Source organism: Saccostrea cucullata, unplaced genomic scaffold (genome assembly GCF_032062105.1).
Source record: "Saccostrea cucullata isolate Sc308-1 unplaced genomic scaffold, CSIRO_AGI_Scuc_v1 ctg1130, whole genome shotgun sequence".
In the NCBI taxonomy this organism is placed as follows: Eukaryota; Metazoa; Mollusca; class Bivalvia; order Ostreida; family Ostreidae; genus Saccostrea; species Saccostrea cuccullata.
In genome coordinates, this window is record NW_026937409.1 from 279,164 (window position 1) to 300,096 (window position 20,933).

The 20,933-nt window shown below is 34.8% G+C and overlaps 1 protein-coding gene across 1 annotated transcript in view; it reads left to right on the forward strand.

Moving 5' to 3' along the window:
• The window catches only part of LOC134248153 (E3 ubiquitin-protein ligase ubr3-like), a 32,581-nt gene extending 22,034 nt beyond the window's left edge, over window positions 1-10,547 (forward strand). Inside the window, exons 30-36 of the mRNA XM_062730564.1 lie at window positions 4,287-4,405; window positions 4,755-4,856; window positions 5,501-5,626; window positions 6,067-6,255; window positions 6,655-6,864; window positions 8,583-8,722; window positions 9,018-10,547. Of these exons, the coding sequence (XP_062586548.1) occupies window positions 4,287-4,405; window positions 4,755-4,856; window positions 5,501-5,626; window positions 6,067-6,255; window positions 6,655-6,864; window positions 8,583-8,722; window positions 9,018-9,135 (1,004 nt within the window). The 3' untranslated portion in view covers window positions 9,136-10,547. The remainder of the gene's footprint in view (window positions 1-4,286; window positions 4,406-4,754; window positions 4,857-5,500; window positions 5,627-6,066; window positions 6,256-6,654; window positions 6,865-8,582; window positions 8,723-9,017) is intronic.
• Window positions 10,548-20,933: the final 10,386 nt, after the last annotated feature.

The following is a 20,933-nucleotide window of genomic DNA, read 5'->3' on the forward strand; positions in this document are numbered from 1 at the left end:
TATGGAAGCATCCCCAGGTAGTGTAGATTCAAATTTGTTCAAATCATGACCCCCCGGGGTAGGGCGGGGCCACAATGGCCTACCAAAGTTTTACATAGAAATATATAGGAAAATTCTTTAAAAATCTTCTTCTCAAGAACAGCAAAGCCATAATTGCTCATATTTATATGGAAGCATCCCCAGGTAGTGTAGATTCAAGTTTGTTCAAATCATGACCCCCGGGGGTAGGGCGGGGCCACAATGGCCGACCAAAGTTTTACATAGAAGTATATAGGAAAATTCTTTAAAAATCTTCTTCTCAAGAAGAGCAAAGCCTTAATTGCTCATATTTATATGGAAGCATCCCCAGGTAGTGTTGATTCAAGTTTGTTCAAATCGTGACCCCCAGGGGTAGGGCGGGACCAAAATGGCGGATCAACGTTTACATAGAAATATATAGGAGAATTCTTTAAAAATCTTCTTCTCAAGAACAGCAAAGCCATAATTGCTCATATTTATATGGAAGCATTCCCAGGTAGTGTAGATTCAAATTTGTTCAAATCATGACCCCCGGGGGTAGGGCGGGGCCACAATAGCCGTCCAAAGTTTTATATAGAAATATATAGGAAAATTCTTCAAAAATCTTCTTCGCAAGAACAGCAAAGCCATAATTCATCATATTACTATGGAAGCATTCCCAGGTAGTGTAGATTCAAGTTTGTTCAAATCATGACACCCCCCCCCCAGGGGTTGGGCGGGGCCACAATGGTCAACCAAAGTTTTATATAGAAATATATAGGAAAATTCTTTTAAAATCTTCTTCATTAGAACAGAAAAGTCATAATTGCACATATTTATATGGAAGCATCCCCAGGTAGTGTAGATTCAAGTTTGTTCAAATCATGACCCCCGGGGGTAGGGCGGGGCCACAATGGCCGACCAAAGTTTTATATAGAAATATATAGGAAAATTCTTTAAATATCTTTTTCTCAAGAATAGCAAAGCCATAATTGCTCATATTTATATGGAAGCATCCTCAGGTAGTGTAGATTCAAGTTTATTCAAATCATGACCCCCGGGGGTAGGGTGGGGCCAAACTTTTGGATTCAAACTTTTCAATAGTAAACCAATTACTACTTTTTCCTAGCCACAATGCTCTGGTGAGCGATGTGGCCCATGGGCCTCTTGTTACTGTAAATGTATTATATTTGGAGTGTATGATATTTGGTGGATGCTTATATTTCAACAAGTTAGCATAGATTTGATTTAGTGCTATCTGAATATGTAACATATAAATGTATGATATACAAGACATTTAGCGACTCCTATTTGTCAAAATTACTAAATAGAATATGCCGATATATGTAATCATTAACAGTATCTGAGTAGTATTAAAGATACTTCATTGATGTATTAGCATGAATTATAAGTACCAAGCCCTAGAAAGATTTCTGGTCTGTATAAAAATAAAATATTTTAATATTAAAATAATTAATAACCTTGAAAGATATTTTCATTCTTTTATCTCTTTCATGAGAAAGTACACAAGGTAGATAATTATGGTTATTAACTAGATGCGTTCTTGTTGCTTGTGCAACAAGCAGGTCTTCCGACCGACTTTTCTTTAGAGTTCTCTGCTCCGTCATCCTATGAAATAGATTTCATAATGTATATTATTTTACGTTCATTTAAAGCAGTCTCTCGACATAGATCATGAGTATTACAGTAATTCCACAACATATCTCAAAATATAGCTTTTAAAAATCGGTAAAATCTTCCATACATGTTAAAAAAGAAAGAAAAGTCATATGCAACTGAAAAAAGACAGAAACAAAGAACAAAGAAAAAAATTTTGCAATGCCCCCAGCGGGATTCGAACCCCCAACAGTGAAACAAAGTTTGGATCGGTCATATCTTTGCAACAAATGCACGCATGAAAATATTGAAACCATATTAAGAATTCTTAAAAGATACACTATCAACCCTGTGAATCTCAAAGAAAAATATTTAAAAAACAAAAAAGTTGAAAAATTTGACTTTTTGAAATCACTTCCGTTTGCGACCAGATGTTAAAACGATGCAAAATTAAATTCGTTCCACATATTTCCATGTGATGCTCTATCACCTCAGTGAGTTTCATTTTTATATCTTAAGCCATTCTCGATAAAAATGCTGGACAAAATGCCATTTAAAAAATACAATTTTCCCCCAAAATCGCGAACGGAAGTGAATTTTGAAAAATTGAAGGACACCCCCAGAGATATTAACATGAAGCATCATCCCTGCAAAACTTGTTTAAATTGAACCACACACAGCTGAGATATGACCTGTACTATGAAAAGTGGAATAATAATAATAACTAGATGCGTTCTTGTTGCTAGAGCAACAAGCAGGTCTTCCGACCGACTTTTCGTGTGTGTTCTATGCTGCGTTATCCCATGAAATAGATTTCAGAATGTATTTTTTGTTTACGTTTATTCACACCAGTCTCTCAACATACATCATGATTATTACAGGTATTTCTCAAAATATCTCAAAAAATAGCTTTTAAAAATTGGCAAAATCTTCCATACATGTTAAAAAAGAGAGAAAAGTCAATTGCAACTGAAAAAAAAGACAGAAACAAAGAAAAAAATTTTACAACGCCCCCAGCGGGATTCGAACCCCCGACAATGGGACAAAGTTTGGTTCGGTCATATCTTTTCAATATATGCACGCATCAAGATATTGAACACATATTTAGAATTCTCATACGACACTCTATAAACCCTGAAAATCCTACAGAAAAATATTGAAAAACAAAAAAGTTGAATTATTAGATTTTTGGAATTCACTTCCGTTTGCGACCGCAAGTGCCAACGACGAAAAATAAAGGTCGTTCCCCATAACGGAGTTCAATGTTCTATCACCTTAGTGAGTTTCACTTTCATATCTTAAGCCTTTCACTAGAAAACTGCTGGACAAAATGCCTTTTAAAAAAAACAAAAATCCCCAAAAATCGCGAAAGAAAGTGAATTTTGAAAAAATGAAAAACACGTATGGAGATATTCTCATGATGCATCCTCCCTTTAAAAATCTTTCAAATCCGTCCACGCACAGCTGAGATATCGCCCTAACTATGAAAAAAAGAATAATAATAACTAGAGCAAAGCTCTTTGCAAAGCAACGAGTAGGTCTTTCGTCCTGTTTGACCAGAAGTAGTTTTCATATTTAACAAGAATGAGAAATAACGCCTAAAAATGTTTTGACTCCTCCAAAGCTATGTTAAATAATGCAAAAATAAGCTATTTTTGGCTACTTCCGGTTTGACCGGAAGTGATGACGACGGACGGAAAATTAATTTTTATGCTTCCAGAGACATATGTTACCCAAAAACTTGTAAAAAACGGCAAAAATATGCGTTTTCTGACTACTTCCGGTTTGGCCGGAAGTGACATCACCGGACGTATTTTGACGACTCCATTAGATTAAGCTTGACATTTTGAACAACTTTGCTTCTTTGACGTATTACAAATTCTCAATACGTTTTGAGATATAAAGAAAAATCTTTCGTCTCCTCTAGACCCTTAATTTTAGGGGCCAGCCCTTTTTACCAGATACCATTCGAAAGATCTTGAAATTCTACACTTCTTTTGTTCTACATATTTTAACAAAATATTTCCAGGTAAAAAGCTATCGTAGAAAAGGTGTCAAAAAGTTTTTGAAATTCGCAATAGGACTATTTTCGGGCCATAATGAGCTTCTGTACACAGCAATTTCCGTGAATATGAAATACGTTCTGCACAACTTCATTTATTGCTTTATTATCACTGAAAATCTCAAGTTTCTGTCTTAAGCCGTTTTCATGAAAACTTGTGGACAAACTAACCCTATAAAATTCACTAAAATGCAAAAATCTCGGAACCGGAAGTGACGTCATCACAATAAAAAAAACATATGTCTAGATTTTTTCATGTTCCATCAGCCCTGAAAGTTTCATGAAAATACATCGAGCCGTTTCCGAGAACTCGCGTGCACAAAATCGGTAAGAAAGAAAAAGAAAAAAACTGTGGAAAAGAAACCTAAGAATAACAGAAAGGTCTTCCATTGGAAATGGAAGACCTTAATAATAATAAAAAACAGACGAATAACAATAAGGTCTTCCGAAGGAAGTCGGAAGACCTTAATAATAGAAAACAGAAGAGGTCTTCCGAAGGAAGTCGGAAGATCTTAATTAATTTTAAACATGTAGGATGTCTTTTGGTGTTAAGGAAGACCTTAATTAATTTTAAACATGTAGGATGTCTTTTGATTTTTCTTTTGTACAGAACACTTTGAGAGTGTGTTGAGAGTCCTGTATAATGTTGTGTACATCAAAGCTATAGCTGCCACCAGTTGTACGTTTACCTCAGAGGAGAGAGAGGCCTGGAGAAAGAAAGGGAGACATGTGAGTATGGCCGTCCTGTCAGTGAAACGGGAAAGGGGGGGGGGGGTTGGTCTTTATACAGAGAGACATACGGGTCAGGCAGTAAAATTCATGCCATTCATTATATACTGTACATTCATATATATATTTTAGGGGTCAAGTTGTTTTCAAGGTTTGAGAAAAAATATTGTTGCAGGGGGATTTGATTTTGTGGTTGAAGAATTTGACATTGTTACACATTTGAAAACTTATGGTTCTTGGAGGACAGGTATTTGTGGGTCTCTTCCTCCTTCAAAAATAACAAAAATTAAACATAGATCAAAATCAGTGATTCTACAGTTATTATTCATAACAATATGTCTATTTATAGTCCCAGCTGACATCTTTGGAGGGAATGATGAGTCATGTGATTACGCGTCTACAGCTAAGTCGGGTTTACGACGACATTGACATGGACAAAGACATTCCTGCAGTAAGACCAGAATTCCTTGATCGCCACTCTTATTTCATTATCTTAGAAGACCTTGAAGAAAAATCATGAAAAATGCAATTTATTTATGTGAAAGTTTTGCATGTACTGCTAGGGCTGGGACAATACAACTTTTTCTATATCGATACGTATCACGATATTTGAGCCACGATATGATATGTATCACGATATATTTAATTGCTTATAAAATCTGTTTTCGCATTGAAATAAACAAATTTTTTCTTTGCAAATAAGAATAATTTATTCAAAATAGTTGTTTATATGTTGTAAAACAAAAATATTTTACTCAAGTGGTGTTAATTATTATTTACTTCACATATTTATATTTATCCTATTTACTTTATATATTAAACCCCAAATGTTAAATAAACAAAGAAAAATAGAAGTAAGATTTTGGGGGGCTATATTTCGATATTTCTTCATATGTATCGATATGCGTATCATCCTCACACATATCACGATATATCGATATCTCGATAAATCCTCCCAGCCCTATGTACTGCACATACTTGACAAACAGCACATATCTGAGTGATCGAAAAGCAATCTACAGCTACATAATTATACAGTTTAGAACTTTAGGATCACTTAAAAGAAAAGTGTTAATGTATATAATTTGATTATAGATATGTCAGAGTGTCTGGTCCCCTCAGAGTGTGGACATGGCCATACAGGACATATTTCTACCCTTCCTCCGAGTCGCCGCCCTACTCAAGTACCACTTATTTAATGTGGAGTTCCCCAAACAAATGGTTGGTTCTCTGCACTCATTTACTGGTTGATACATAGGGCTGTAGAGTCAAGATTGAAATAAATCAAAGGATAACATATAAATATTTTTATAAATAAAAATGATTATACCTGTATTTGTATAGACAAGTGTACATTGTATTAAATTGTACATTTATATTGGCATACATTGTCAAATATTAAAGCATTTCTATTGTTTATTGAAGGGAACAAATCAAAATTTTGCATCTTTGTTTGATGTTGTCTATCATTTTTTAGAAATTAGTAAAATTGATAAATTTAAAAGAAATCTGAAACATTTCAAGATTTCTCTTGTAAATTAAGTGTGAGTGAATTGCATCTTTGCTAGCCAAGTGTCTGATGTGTTGAAGGTAAACAAATCGGACAGTTGGCTAGCAAATATGGAGTGAATTGATGAACTGATATTTTGTTTGTTTTTCAGTCCTCTGATTGCGAGTTTCTACACCTGTGTGATTACCTTAAGATCCAGGGGACCGGCCCCACCCACAATGATGGCCAGAGCACCTGTTCCTCCCGGGTCAGGTGGACCACCGAGGAACCACTCAACCTGACCCGAGCCTGGTGCACTGACCTCGCCAATGTAGCCAATCAGGAACCAGTAGATTTCAAGGTCAGAGGTCACATCTAAGAAAAGCTTTCATGCCAAAAAATATTTCAACTGGGTATAGTCAAAGGATTAATAAAATTTAATTCATGTAAAGAGTCCAACTGATTTATGTTAGAGGTACATGTAGTGACAGGAATCATTGCTGATCATAGAGTATGGAATAGGTGAATTGATTAACACTAGAACAGCAGAATATGCATATAAAAAATGTGCTTAAAATGAATTGATGCTTACATTGAAGTGATTTTAATTCCTCATGACTTTAAAATATTTTGTGAACAATACAGATAGTATATAACATATCAGAATTGGACGTCCCTAGCACTTCATTGTAAGCAAGTATGTCCATGTATCTTGAATGGAAAGAACTGCTTCACATAAAATTATTATTTTTGATTTCAGTCCTTGCTCATGGCCAATACAAACTGGCGCCGTCCTCAGCTGATTGAACTGCCCCACCAGTATTACCTGATCTTCCAGGCGTACAGCCAGAAGTCGTGCGTGACGTGTGGGGAGGTACCTAATGACCCCGCCATCTGTCTGGTGTGTGGACAGTACACCTGCTTCAGACAGAACTGTTGTACACAGCAGGGGGTCTCAGAGTGTGTCCATGTAAGTAATATGTTGATATTTTCTGAGAAAAGATTTTTCAACTAACATACTGACGGGTTCTTTATTACGTGATCGGGTTTGTGAAAACGTGATCATGTTTGTAATTAGGTGATCTGGTTCATTATTACATGATCAGATTTGTGATTACATGATAAGGTTCATTATGACGTGATCATGTTTGTGATTAGGTGATTGGGTTTGTGATTAGGTGATTGGTTTCCTTATTACATGATCAGGTTCATTATTACGTGAAAGGGTTCATTATTACCAGATCGGATTCGTTATTACATAATCTTGTTTGTGATTAGGGTGAGTTCACCATGCATCGGACACATACCTTGCTTCGAACAACTTTAGGCAATAAACTCTCTTTCAACTTAAGAGTTCTGTGTATTTTTTTGTTTCTGTCTTAAAGATGAAGATTTGATTTTTTTAATGATACCGATTGTTTTTATCATGTTGTGATAAAAATACCCCGAGAATGACCTTGAAGTTACATCATATTTTAGATCTTCAAAGGGGAATAACTTGAAATTTATGATTTTGCAATTTTTAAAGTTCTTTTAGATTCGACTTTCATGGAACGAGTCGGACTTTGGTGAATTTTGTCAGGGATTGGTAATTTTACATAAATTATAAAGAAATTTCACTTCAATGTTTGTTTAATTCTTATTAGAGCTGGTTTTTACTAGTATATTCATTTCACCATACATCGCACACAAATTAACCATGCATCGGAGACTTTCTGATGCAAAGTTAATCACTACCATTTTCATACAGAACCCAACTGACAGTTGTTTTTTGCGGAAATAGAAAATAAAAACTCTAAATTTACAGTCAAAATACAAGTTATCGATATATTACGTCTAGAATCTGACTCAATTTATTTCTACAAACCAGAGTATTTTAACGCATGAGAAAAAGGCGCGAATTATCGCATTACAAGCATTTTAAAGCCTTTCTAAGGCAGAGTGCATCTTGAATCTTTCCATATTTGTGCAACGATATTGTCAAATAAATTTAATTTTAGGGTTATTTCTTAGATAGAATATAAAAGTATATCCATATCAAGGATTTTAAAGCACTGTGATAAAGGTATGATATTTTTTCGGTTGAAATACCGTCTGTCCGATGCATGGTAAATAATGTCTGATCCATGGTGAATTTTTAGTTTTTTGAAAAAAATCAATTTTTGGTGATATTTTCTCAATAAAAGTCATATAATTTTGTCCCATATTTATATTTTAATCACATACTAAGTGTTAAGCTCCATTTTGATAATTTTCTGTTAGCGATATCGCAAGAACTTGTTGAAGTACAAGGGTGTCTGATGCATGGTGAATTCACCCTACATGATCATGTTCATGATAAGGTGAATCTGTTCATTATTATGTGCTTTGGTTCGTGATTATGTGGCTGGGTTGGTGATTATGTAATCTTGTTTGTGATGACGTGATCAGGTTCATTATTACGTGATCGGGTTTGTGATTACATGATTAGGTTTATTAATTTCTTTTCATCAGACCCATGTGCATGTAGTTTACATTTATCTTAAGAGTAGGAACTTCAAATTGCCTGCAACATTTGTTCAACATTTCCTGCTATCTGGAACTTTTTAAATTTCAATTTAATTTGCTTTCTGGTAATTTGAAAATAAAGACTCAAGTGTGACAGCTTATTAAAAAAAATAAAAATATCACTGGACTATTTTATTTCAGCATTCCATTCAGTGTGGTGCGGGTACAGGGATGTTCCTCCTGATTAACTCCACCATTGTGGTGGTCATTCGCGGGCCGCGCGCCACACTTTGGGGGTCTGTGTATCTGGACGACCATGGAGAGGAGGATCGCGACCTCAAGTAAGTGAACTTTGACCTTTAATGGGGTTCACTGTAGGACCATCTTCAGAGTATTTCAATCTGCTTGAAAAAAAGAGCTCTTTATAAATGAAGGAAATTTGCATTTAAAATTGTGTGTGAGTGTGCATGTGTTTGTGTTTTAAACCACATAACAGCTTTTGCAAGATAAAATATTTTTAGGTTGTGCATAATTTGATGATAACCAAGCCTTCTTCATCAGGAATTTTTTTTTGTATTCAGACACTAAGAATAGATTTATGAATTTATAAAGTAATAATGTTGATCTCTTTCGCAGGAGAGGGAAGCCTCTTTATTTGAGTAAAGAGAGATATCATCTGCTCCAACAGCAGTGGTTAACTCATAGCTTTGACAGAAGTTGTCAACGCTGGATCTGGCACCAGGATAGGCTGTAACCAATCAAAATGTTTATAAGCACCAGCTCACCACTGGATCTCACCAATCAGAATGTTCAACACATTCAGCCAATCCGAGTTTGTCTTTCTTTTCTCTCAGATTGGCTCTGATATTCAGCCAATCAGACAGCCTGTTTCAAATGTCAGAACAGCTAGGTAGGAAAGGAATTTACTCAACAAGGATTCTTTTTGGCTATTGGCTATTCCAAATGCTCAAATTTAATGAAGATTTAATGCTCATTCTGAGGACTGTGACAAAAATGGAGGACTGTTTTTTCTTTTTCCTATTGTTTGTTTTTAGTGATTCAGTATTAAAGCAGATGGGATGTTGATTTGTTAAATACTTGTTTTGCTAAATGTATTGTTGAAATTCATTTAAGAATCATGTTTATGAACTCTTTTAAAATCCATCTTGCTACATCAGAATTACTTCATTATATCCTTTACTTTATGTCATTATTAATAATATGAGAGAGATAGAGGTGCTTGCCATGGAGGATGAATAGGAACTGAAAATTTACCAGTATAAAAGGGGGGGGGGGGAGTTATACTCTTTATATGTTTTACAAAGTATAGATCTGATGACACATATTGGGATTTTTGAAGAGGGTGCAATTAAGTAAACAACTAATTGTAAATGTTGTGATTTTTAATACAAAGAGTTTGACTTTGTCAATATATTGCTGTTTTTTATGAGTAATTTTTAATTAGCACATTTACATCAGTGTGTATTCTAGTCTAAGGAAAAATAAAAACCACTTTGTCATGCCAAGGTTGTGCACCCAGTCCACTTGTTTGCAAATGAAAGGTTGATTTTTTTTTATAAATGAAGTCAGTCAATTAAATTCAAATATTCTGTTCTGAATGATTTGGTGCCATTTTTTGTCCCTAGCTAGCTTACTTTTTTATTATCTTATCTGGCTGGCTGCTCCAGAGGTTAAAGTTTGTGGATCCTGAACTGATTTTTCTAGTAGGTAGAACACTTTAATTTTAATGAACTAGACAAACTACACAGCTTTTCTAGCTGATGACCTGTATACTTTTCTCCAGCCACGACATGTATGACTTCTGGCACCAGCTAGCTTATCGCTGCATAGAGTTGTCATTTGATAACACAACCAAATGGCTTTCTCGGTAAGAAATCGGGTGGGGGGATATCAATTCTGTGAACTTGCTTGTAGCTATTCTTTATATACAGTGTAGATTTCAGTCATATAATCATGGAGATGCCATTTTGTTACAAGGCACATCAGACTTGAAGGAGTGTGCTGTTGCTATTTGGAATGTATCAATGTTTTATTACTATGGACTTTGTTTTGATTATACTGTTATGATGGATTACAAAATGTATATCCAGTATTTTGTTGTGTGTTATATGAAATAAAAGCCAAGAAAATAACTGTTACAACAAGCATGTGTTGATGTATGTTTCAAGTTTTTTTTTGCCTTAAAATGTGAACTTTACTGATGCCAAAACTGCTGGAGTAAATCAAATGATGGCCATATCTTTGCCTTTTACACATAATTCTTGATTAATTCTTCTTTCAACAAGATATGGTTCTTCATTGGTAAACTTGACCCCCCTCCCTGTTTAAAAAAAAATCCTGTATGGGCAAATTTCTTTGTGGTTGAAATTCTTCCTCAAGTTGTGTAGCAGAACTCAAATTTTGTTTTCTGATGTATGCCTAAGAAAATGAGATTAAGCTTGCAGCTTGGGTGAGCTAAAAAAGAAAAGAGAACTGATATGTAAATAAATAATTTATTTATTTTATACATAAATCACAAATAAATGCAAAAACACACTTTCAAAAGTTGATAAAAAAAATTATAAATCATGATACACATAGTCCTTTCGGTAGAAAATTTGAATTCTTCCAACGTACTCCATTGGAGAAAAAATAGCGCCTGGTATACATAATTGCCTGACTGGTCCATGAATTTATTGGTCTTGTTGATATGACTAGGTTCAAATGTAACTTTTGTAAAAGCTTGTTGAAAAAAAATCTTTGTTGTCAACATGGTCAATAAAAAAATAAGAAAATATTACAAATGCATATTATATTTGCTCATTCCAATTCAGCTTTCATTCTTCTTATATTTTTCAACATTGGCTGATCAAAGTTTTACATAGAAAAATAGTTAAAAAACGTCTTCTCCAGAACCATTAGGCCAGGAAAGATGAAACTCATGTGAAAGCATCCTCAGGTAGTGTAGATTCAAAGTTCAAATCATGACCCCAAGGGGCAGGGCGGGGCCACAATGGCTGATCAAAGTTTTCATAGCAATATTTAGGAATTTTTGAAAAATAAAAAAATCTTCTTCAGAACCACTGGGCCAGGAAAGATGAAACTCATGTGGATGAATCCTCAGGTAGTGTAAATTAAAGTTTGTTCATATCGTGACCTCTGGGGGTAGGGCGGGGCACAACGGCTGATCAAGGTTGTACATAGCGATACATATGAAAAATTGGACCAGGAAAGATGACACTAATGTGGAAGCATCCTCATGTAGTATAGATTCAAGTTTGCTCAAATCATGACCCCCCGAGGATAGGGCCGGGCCGCATAGGCTCATCAAAGTTTTACATAGGAATACATAGGATTAATCTTTTAAAAATCTTCTTCTCAAGATCAGCAGAGCTATGATTAGTGATATTTATATGGAAACATTCTCAGTTAGAGGTAATTCAAGTTTGTGCATATCATAACCCCTGGGGGTATTAGGTGGGGCCTAATGGGCAATCAAATCTTTACATAGAAATATATAATCTTTAAAACTCTTCTTCTCAAGTATTGCAAAATTATACACGTATGCTTTATTGAAATAGTGACATTCTCGAGTAATAAAAACTTCACCCCTACCTCCCCGAACAAGTAAACTTTTCAATATTGAGCTGATTTGTGTTTTTTTAACTAGCCCATGTGCTCAGGTGAGCAATGTGGCCCATAGGCCCCCTTTTTAAACATTTCATCTGACATTCAGAATTTAATGACTATGTATATTGTAATAGTTGCAAGTGTTTAACGCTAGTTAACATCACAGGAGTCTGAAATTTTTATCGTAAAAAAAAGGGGGGGACGAAAAAATATCCCACCTTTATGAAATTTTTCTTTGCCACATGATAGTTTTCAGCTGGCTGATTTTAATTGGAAAAATTTGTGAAATAATTAATTAAATTTCTTTTCTTTTTTTTTTAATGCTTTATTTTTGAAAATGTTTATACTTATAAAAGAAACAAAAAACACACCCTCACACACCCTCACACACCACACGCACTCTGTGCACCTTTCCCAAAATACCAGCTTTCATAATTACACCTTAAGTAATAATTGGAATTATGTATGACAAATCAAATCAAACATTGCCCATTTACTATGCATTTTAGTTCTACAATGAAAATTGCTCTCACAATATTTTTCAATTTTCCTGTAATACTTAAAAATGTTAACAGCTTCTGTAAATTTAGGTATAGTACATTGAGTTCTTGAGTAAAACAAATACTTTTTTTCCTAACAAGATGAGAAAATTTTCTAAATAACTTCCTTCAATATTACCCAGCATCACCTTTTGTTTTGAAATTACATAATCATTTTCAAATGCTTGATACCAATTTTCACAATTTTTCCAAAAAATAGTTACATGTTTACACTCATAGAAAAGATGAATCAATGTTTCTGGATCTGTTTTACAGAACGAGCAAAGATTATTTTCAGCAATTTTTATCTTGTGAAGAAAAGAATTTGTGGCAAGGAAGCCCATAAGAATTCTATACTGAAAGTAAATTATTTTGGTGTCCTTTGTGCAAATTGAAGCATTCCGAAGGAAAAATTCCCAGTGTTTTTCTGTAATAGGTTCATTTAAATAAATCTCCCATTTTAACTTTTTGGATTCTGGTGCCACAAAATTCTTATCTTTTATAATTTTATACAGAAATTTTATACTTGTCACAGACATCATTTTTTGTATAACACATTTCTCTGGTGCTGCAAGTTGATTGCCTGTTTCTGTCATATAAACAGTTACTTCCCTTTTTACTCTTGCTGGTACTCTTGATACAATATTAAAATAATTAAAAAAATTATTAGTACCAACTATTTTTTTAACATCATTAAAACACCTAAATTTTCCATCATCCAACAACATTTCTTTCCATACTTTAATACCTTTTCCCACCCAAGTCTTGTAAAAACTCCATTTTTTGATATCAACAAAATTTCTAATATCAGTATATAAATAATCTGTAGCACTCAAAGAATCTTTTTTAACAATTATAAGAGCTTTTATAACATCTTTCCAAAAATCATTGCCTATATAATTCAAAAATTCTGAGAGTTTTTCTTTGGTTAAATAAAAAACAAAGTTAAAATCTTTTTGATTAAAAATACAGGATAATAATGGCTGCCATGCTCCACTGTTGTCTGTAAGGACTCTCTTGACCCATTTAAGTTTTATATATGAAATAAAGGAGGATAAATGGATCATGTTTAGTCCACCTTCTTCAATTTTTCCTATCAATGTATTTCTTTTTACTTTTTCCACCTTATATGCCCAAATAAATTGAAATAAAATTTTATTGATCTCATTAAGTAATTCCTTTGATGGATTTGGAAGAGCTGAGAATAGGTGTACAAATTTTGGAATAACAAGGGTATTAATGACTGTTATCTTTCCTATTGGGGTCAAATCTCTTTTTGCCCAGGATGCAAACAATTTTTTGATAGAATTTATTTGGGTCAACTCCAATATAAGGGTATGTAGTCCCAATTCGGAAGCTTATATATATATAAAAGTAGTGATTCGGTTCTACTGTTGACCGTGGACAGTTGACAGTTGACATTTAACCATTTCTACTGTCGACCGGGAACGGTTGACAGTTGACATTTAACCATTTCTACTGTCGACCGGGGACAGTTGACAGTTGACATTTAGCCATTTCTACTGTTGACAGGGAACGGTTGACAGTTGACATTTAACCATTTCTACTGTCGACCGGGGACAGTTGACATTTAACTATTTCTACTTTCGACCGGGGACAGTTGACAGTTGACATTTAATCATTTCTACTGTCAACCGGGGACAGTTGACAGTTGGTTAGTCTCGCATACATAACTGCGATTAAGATTAGTCTCGCATACATAACTGTGATTAGGGTTAGTTTCGCATTCATAAGTGTGATTAGGGTTAGTCTCGTATAAATAGCTGTGATTAGGGTTAGTCTCGCGTATAAACAGCTGTGATTAGTATTAGTTTCGCATTTATAGCTGTGATTAGGGTTAGTTTCGTATAAATAGCTGTGATTAGGGTTAGTTTCGCATTTATAGCTGTGATTAGGGTTAGTTTCGCATTTATAGATGTGATTAGGGTTAGTGTCCCCAGCCGACAGTAGAAGATATGGAAAGTGTCAACTGTCAACCGTCGACCTGTCCCCGGTCGACACTAGATCATGTGGAAAGTGTCAACCGTCAACCTGTCCCCAGTCAACACTAGAACACAATGGATGTGTCAACTGTCAACCGTCGACCTGTCCTCGGTCGACACTAGAACACAAGAGAAGTGTCAACTGTCAACTGTCGAACTGTCCCCGGTTGACACTAGAACACTAGGGAAGTGTCAACTGTCAACCGTCAACCCTGTCCCCAGTCGACACTAGAACACAAGAGAAGTGTCAACTGTCAACTGTCAACTGTCGACCTGTCTCCGGTCGACACTAGAACACTAGGGAAGTGTCAACTGTCAACCGTCAACCTGTCCCTGGTCGACACTAAAACACAACGGAAGTGTCAACTGTCAACTGTCAACCTGTCCCCGGTCGACACTAGAACACAAGGGAAGTGTCAACTGTCAACTGTCAACCTGTCCCTGGTCGACAGTAAATTCATGTGTGGAATGTAGAAATAATTCACTCCGTAACATTACTGAAATATACAGTGATGTATGAATATGTTAATATTGTTTCAGTCAAAGTACTACTTTATCCTTATATTGGAGTTGAGCCATTTATTTTGGGTCGATAATTGACAGAAACAATATTATCTAAGTTTTTTGTGAAAATTATTCCTAAGAGCTTAAAGGTATCAGCACTCCAATTAATTTTTAAGTCATCACATAGAGTTTGTTTTGATCCTGCCTTGCTTCCCAACCATACTGCTTGAGATTTTGAAATATTAAGCTTCAAACCAGAAGCATTTCCAAATTTTTCAATTATTTTCATTGATTCTCTCAAAGACTTTTCACTTCCATCTAATGTTAAAAATGAGTCATCTGCATATTGTCCTAGTTATGTTCCCCAAACGAAGTTGGGGAACATATTGTTTTTACTCTGTTTCTTATTATTAAGGTCTTCCGTCTTCACGGAAGACCTTATAGTGATTCTATTGTTTCTTATTATTATTATTCTTTTTTTTTTAGACAAAATTTTGTGCAGGCGATTTCTCGTAAACTATTCGGTGGATTTCAATGAAAATTTCAGGAATTATAGGTCATTATATGAATTTTATATAAAATTCCGTTTCTTGGAAAATTCGCTACCAGTGCCAAGTTATGGGCAATTTCCTGATTTTAAAATGCAATTTTGTCTTCGAATGTTCTCGACAACGGCTCAAGATATTAACTGGAGACTTGTTAGAGATGATAGACCATGAGTTATAGATGTGCAATTTTGACTTCGTTTGCGTCGTCAGTACTTCCGGTCGCTACAGGAAGTGAATTCAAAATGTGCACTTTTTCAGCTTTTTTTGTTTTTCAATATTTTTCTTTGATATAATTAATGGTAATGAAGACCCTACTGGAAAGGCCAAATATATAATTTATTTAAAAATTGATCAATCCACACACTAGATATTCGCATTTAAAAATCTGAAGCGTGTCCAAGATGGCGGCGGTCTCCGTAAACTCCGCCATTAAGCAAGTCGGGTTCTAGAAGGTCACCTGAGCGTTTAGATGAACGAAACTTCTACCAAAAAGATTTATGAAATGTAAAGGATTCTTTAGATTGCTACATCACAATTACGTTGCATTGAGTATAGTTTTAATATGAGGTTTCCTCAAACTTCTATTGAAATTGCTTTTGTCTGCATCTCATAGTAGAATACAACATGACTACAAGTGGAAATACGATGACTACAGTCTTTTGTTTTGCACCAGGGAAAACTTATCTTAAACCATGGTTATAAGTAATAGCTTTTCAAGAAACTTGCCTGACTTAATATTCACTATGTTTCTGAAGTATTACTTGACTTCTGTTTATTTTACCTCGCAGGCTTATGACATATTAAATGAATAGAAAAGACAAAAGTAAGAAAAACATTTTTTATAAAAGATTGTATATTAAAGGTTATATAAATATTCTTGTAATAAATGCAAGTTATTGATCATAAAGAGTATCAGATTCCTTGACCGTCGGAAGGCGAGTGATTTTTTTTCAGTGAAACATTCCAGTCTTTTCATGAACGTGTAACTCATCTCCACTTTGGGGGTAAACAGGATACAAAATTCGTGGAAAATTTTACCGAATTCACAACTTTAGTGTAACTTGGCCGTATACGATATTATATTTGTATAATGTGATAAATTTACTTTCTAACGCTCGAAATTCCGGTAATAAGAACATACATTTCTAATTTTCATTGAAGCTATCAGATCCATTAAATAGATCAAACATTTCAAAGGAATAGCGTTAAGAACTACTTGTGACCTTTGGCACGAAATAATGTATCCTGACCCGACTTAAGTAGTAGACAAATGGTGACAATAGTGCAGAAATATAACATTGGCATGCCTGTATATGGAGTTGCATGGAATAAAAAGTTGAATACATATCGAATAAAGAAAAGAAAACAGTATTATCTGTTCATCATTTATAGATTATCTATCCTAAAAATTACTGTTAAAACTCAAGTAACAATTTCCTATGTGTTCATCTTGAGCAAGTTTGGCGCGAAGATTTACTCGTGGCGTTTGACGCAAAATTAGGAATAGTGACCGCCTTTCATTATTCTAAGACAGATGTACTGTTTCAGAAGTATGTAAAAGTAGATTCAGAGATGTGGTCCCAATAGCGTAACAGTAAGCGCTTTGTATTTTCATGCTGGCGACCCGGGTTCAATCCCCTTTGTTTCCATAAAAAGTTTATCACTTTTTCAGCTCGATTTTGCGGTTTTCTTTTTTCAGAATCGGACGGAAGACCTCTCGTTGCTCGCAACGAGTTTCTTTTCTAGTTATGTTCCCCAAACGAAGTTGGGGAACATATTGTTTTTACTCTGTTTCTTATTATTATTATTTTTCTTCTTCTTCTTCTTCTTCTTCCTGGGTACTTTTTTGTCCGGGAATGATCTCGCAAACTATACATCCGACCAAGGTGAAATGTTTTTAGGGTCAGTAGACATGTTATGTAGATTTGCGGAATGAAGGTCATTTTGCGCGCACGTGCTTGCAAAAGCGTGCACGTGCAACATGTGAAATGACCGATTTAATTGATATAGGCGTAACTTTTTAAATTTTTGATGAAATGCTTTGAAACTTATAATATAAGGATATATTAGTAGCATAGACAATATGACGTGGTCAAAATAGCAAGATCTTACACGCATGCACGTGCACTTTGCTCTGATTGGCTAAAACTAAAGTCTCAATATCTTTCTTGTTTTTTGACGAAATCCTTTGAAATTTTGAAAATAGCCATGCATTAGGATATCCTACAAAATGATGTATAGCAATTATCATGAAAACACGTGCATGCACGTGCGCTGCAATCTGATTGGCTTAAACTTTAAATAGCTATAACTCCCTTGATTTTCAACCAAACAGGATGGGATTTGAAACATAGATAGATATACTTGACTACAACAAGAAAATATGGTCACCATGCACATGCATACACGTGCATGTACTTGCGCTGCAATTTGATTGGCTGAAACTTTAAACAGCTATAACTCCCTTGGTTTTCAACCAAACGGGGTGGGATTTAGAACAAAGATAGATGTAACGGACATCTAGAAGAAGGTATGGTCACCATGCTTATGCATGCACGTGCGACCACGTATGTGCACGTGAAATGAGCAAAATAAAAAAAAAAACGCTTGAATTAGCGTATCTTTTTAAAACTTTTGGATTAAATACTTTAATGTTTAGTATATTAAAATATATAGATTGTGTAGACAAGATGTTATGGTAATTACGCACATGCATTCACATGCGCACGCGTGCAATGCTTCAATTTGGATGAACTTTGTACACTTCTTAATAAACGTTGTTAAAGTTTCAAATGCATCGAGTTTGTCTTATTTAATGAAGCTCCCAGGGAATATGGCACCCAAAAGGAGTTGGGGAGCGTTTGGGGAACATCTGTAACGGTCCCCGTTACAATTAGCACTAGTTAAGGTTTTCCGTCTTCACGGAAGACCTTATAGTGATTCTACTGTTTCTTATTATTATTATTATTATTATTATTATTATTATTCTTATTTTTTAGACAAATTTTGTGCACGCGATATCTCGAGAACTATTCATCGGTTTTTCATCAAACTTTCAGGGATGATGCGCTCTTATATGCCATTGTTACATTTGGAAGAATTTTGGAACAACTTGGTTTCGGTGCCAAGTTATGGCCATTTTCCTGATTTTGAAGTGAAATTTTGTCAGTTCGAGATCTAAGGAACTACTAAATATATGAACTGGAGACTTGTTGGAGAACATAGGACATGACTTCTAGATATGCGGAATGTCCTTTTCATGTGTCGTCGGTACTTCCGGTTGCTACCGGAAGCGAATTAAAAAAATCTAAATTTTCAACTTTTTTGTTTTTCATTATTTTTCTTTGATTTTTATAGTGATAATAGAGACATTTTATAGAATGCGAAATATGTAATTTGTTTTTGAATTGATATAGCCAATCTCGAGATATTCGCATTTAAAAATTTTAGCAGTGGTTTCCAGTGGCGTAATGGTTAGCGCGTTGGATTTTCACGCGAGCGACCCGGGTTCGATCCTTTGTGTGACCGAAATTTTTGAATGACTTTTTCAGCTAGATTTTTTGCTTTTTATTTCAGAATCGGACGGAAGACCTCTCGTTGCTCGCAACGAGATTGTTTCTAGTTATTATTATTTTTCTTCTCGGGAAAATTTTGTCCGCGAATGATCTTGTAAAGTACACATCCGATTAAGGGGAAACCTTTTTAGGGTAAGTAGGCATGTTATGTAGATTTGCGGAACGAAGGTCATTTTGCGCGCACGTGCTTGCAAGAGCGCGCACGTGCAACACGTGAAATGACCAATATGCTCGAAATTGCCGTAACTTTTACATTTTTCGATGTAATGCTTTGATATTTAGAATATATTATAAATGTAGATAAGACGACATTGTCAACATGCAATTTTGTGTGCACGTGCTTGCAAGAGCGCGCACGAGCAACACGTGAAATAACCGATTTAATTGATATAGGCGTAAATTTTTATCTTTTTAATGAAATGCTTTGAAACTCATAATATAAGGATATAGTAGTAGCATAGACAATATGACATGGTCAAAATAGCATGATCTCACGCGCATGCACGTGCGCTTCGCTCTGATTGGATGAAACTAAAGTCTCAATATCTTTTTTGTTTTTGATGAAATACTTTGAAATTTTGTACATAGCCATGCATTAGGATATCCTACAACATGATATATAACAATTTTCATGAAAACACGTGGATGCACGTGCGCTGCAATCTGATTGGCTGAAACTTTAAAAAGCTATAACTCCCTTAGTTTTCAACCAAACAGGATGAGATTTGGAACATAGATAGATATAATGGACTTCTACAAAAAGGTATGGTCACAATGCACATCCATACACGTGCATGAACGTACGCTGCAATCTGATTGGCTGAAATTTTAATCAGCTATAACTCCCTTGGTTTTCAACCAAACGGAGTGGGATTTAGAACATAGATAGATGTAATGAATTTCTACAAGAAGGTATGTCACCATGCTCATGTATGCACGTGCGTGCACGTGAAATGAGTAAAATAAAAAATAAACTAGTATGAGCGTATTTTTTAATACTTTTAGATTAAATACTTTAATATTTAGTATATTAAAGTATATAGATTGTGTAGACAAGATGATATGGTCATTATGCACATGCATTCACATGCGCAAGCGTGCAATGCTAAAATTTGAATGAACTTGGTACCCTTCTGGGTAAACGTTGTTAAAGTCTCAAATGCATAAAGTTTGTCTTATTTAATGAAGCTTACAGGGAATATGGCACCAAAAGGGAGATGGGGAGCGTTTGGGGAACATCTGTAACGGTCCCCGTTACAATTAGCACTAGTTTATTTTCTTTCCCATTAATCGATATACCTTTTATGTGTTCATTATTCTTCAGTGAGATTGCAAGTAGTTCTACAGTAATGATAAAAATGTATGGTGCCAAAGGGTCTCCCTGTCTACATCCACGTTCAAGATTAAAAAAGGAGGATAAGCTACCATTATTTATCACACAACTTGTGCTGGTTGAGTAAAAGGTTTTAAACCATTTAACTAATGAATCTCCAAAATTAAAAGACTTTAATGCTTTAACAATAAAATCCCATTCTAAAGAATCAAAAGCTTTTTCGAAATCTAATAAAAGGAGCAAACCAAATTGTTTTTTATCTTTAAGGTAATCTATTAAGCCGTATAAAAACCTGGTGTTTTCACCTGTGAAACACCCTTTTATAAAACCTTTTTGGGTATCGCTTATAATACTGGACAATACATTCTTAATGCGATTTGCTATGGTACTAGAACCAATTTTGTAATCTACATTTAACAA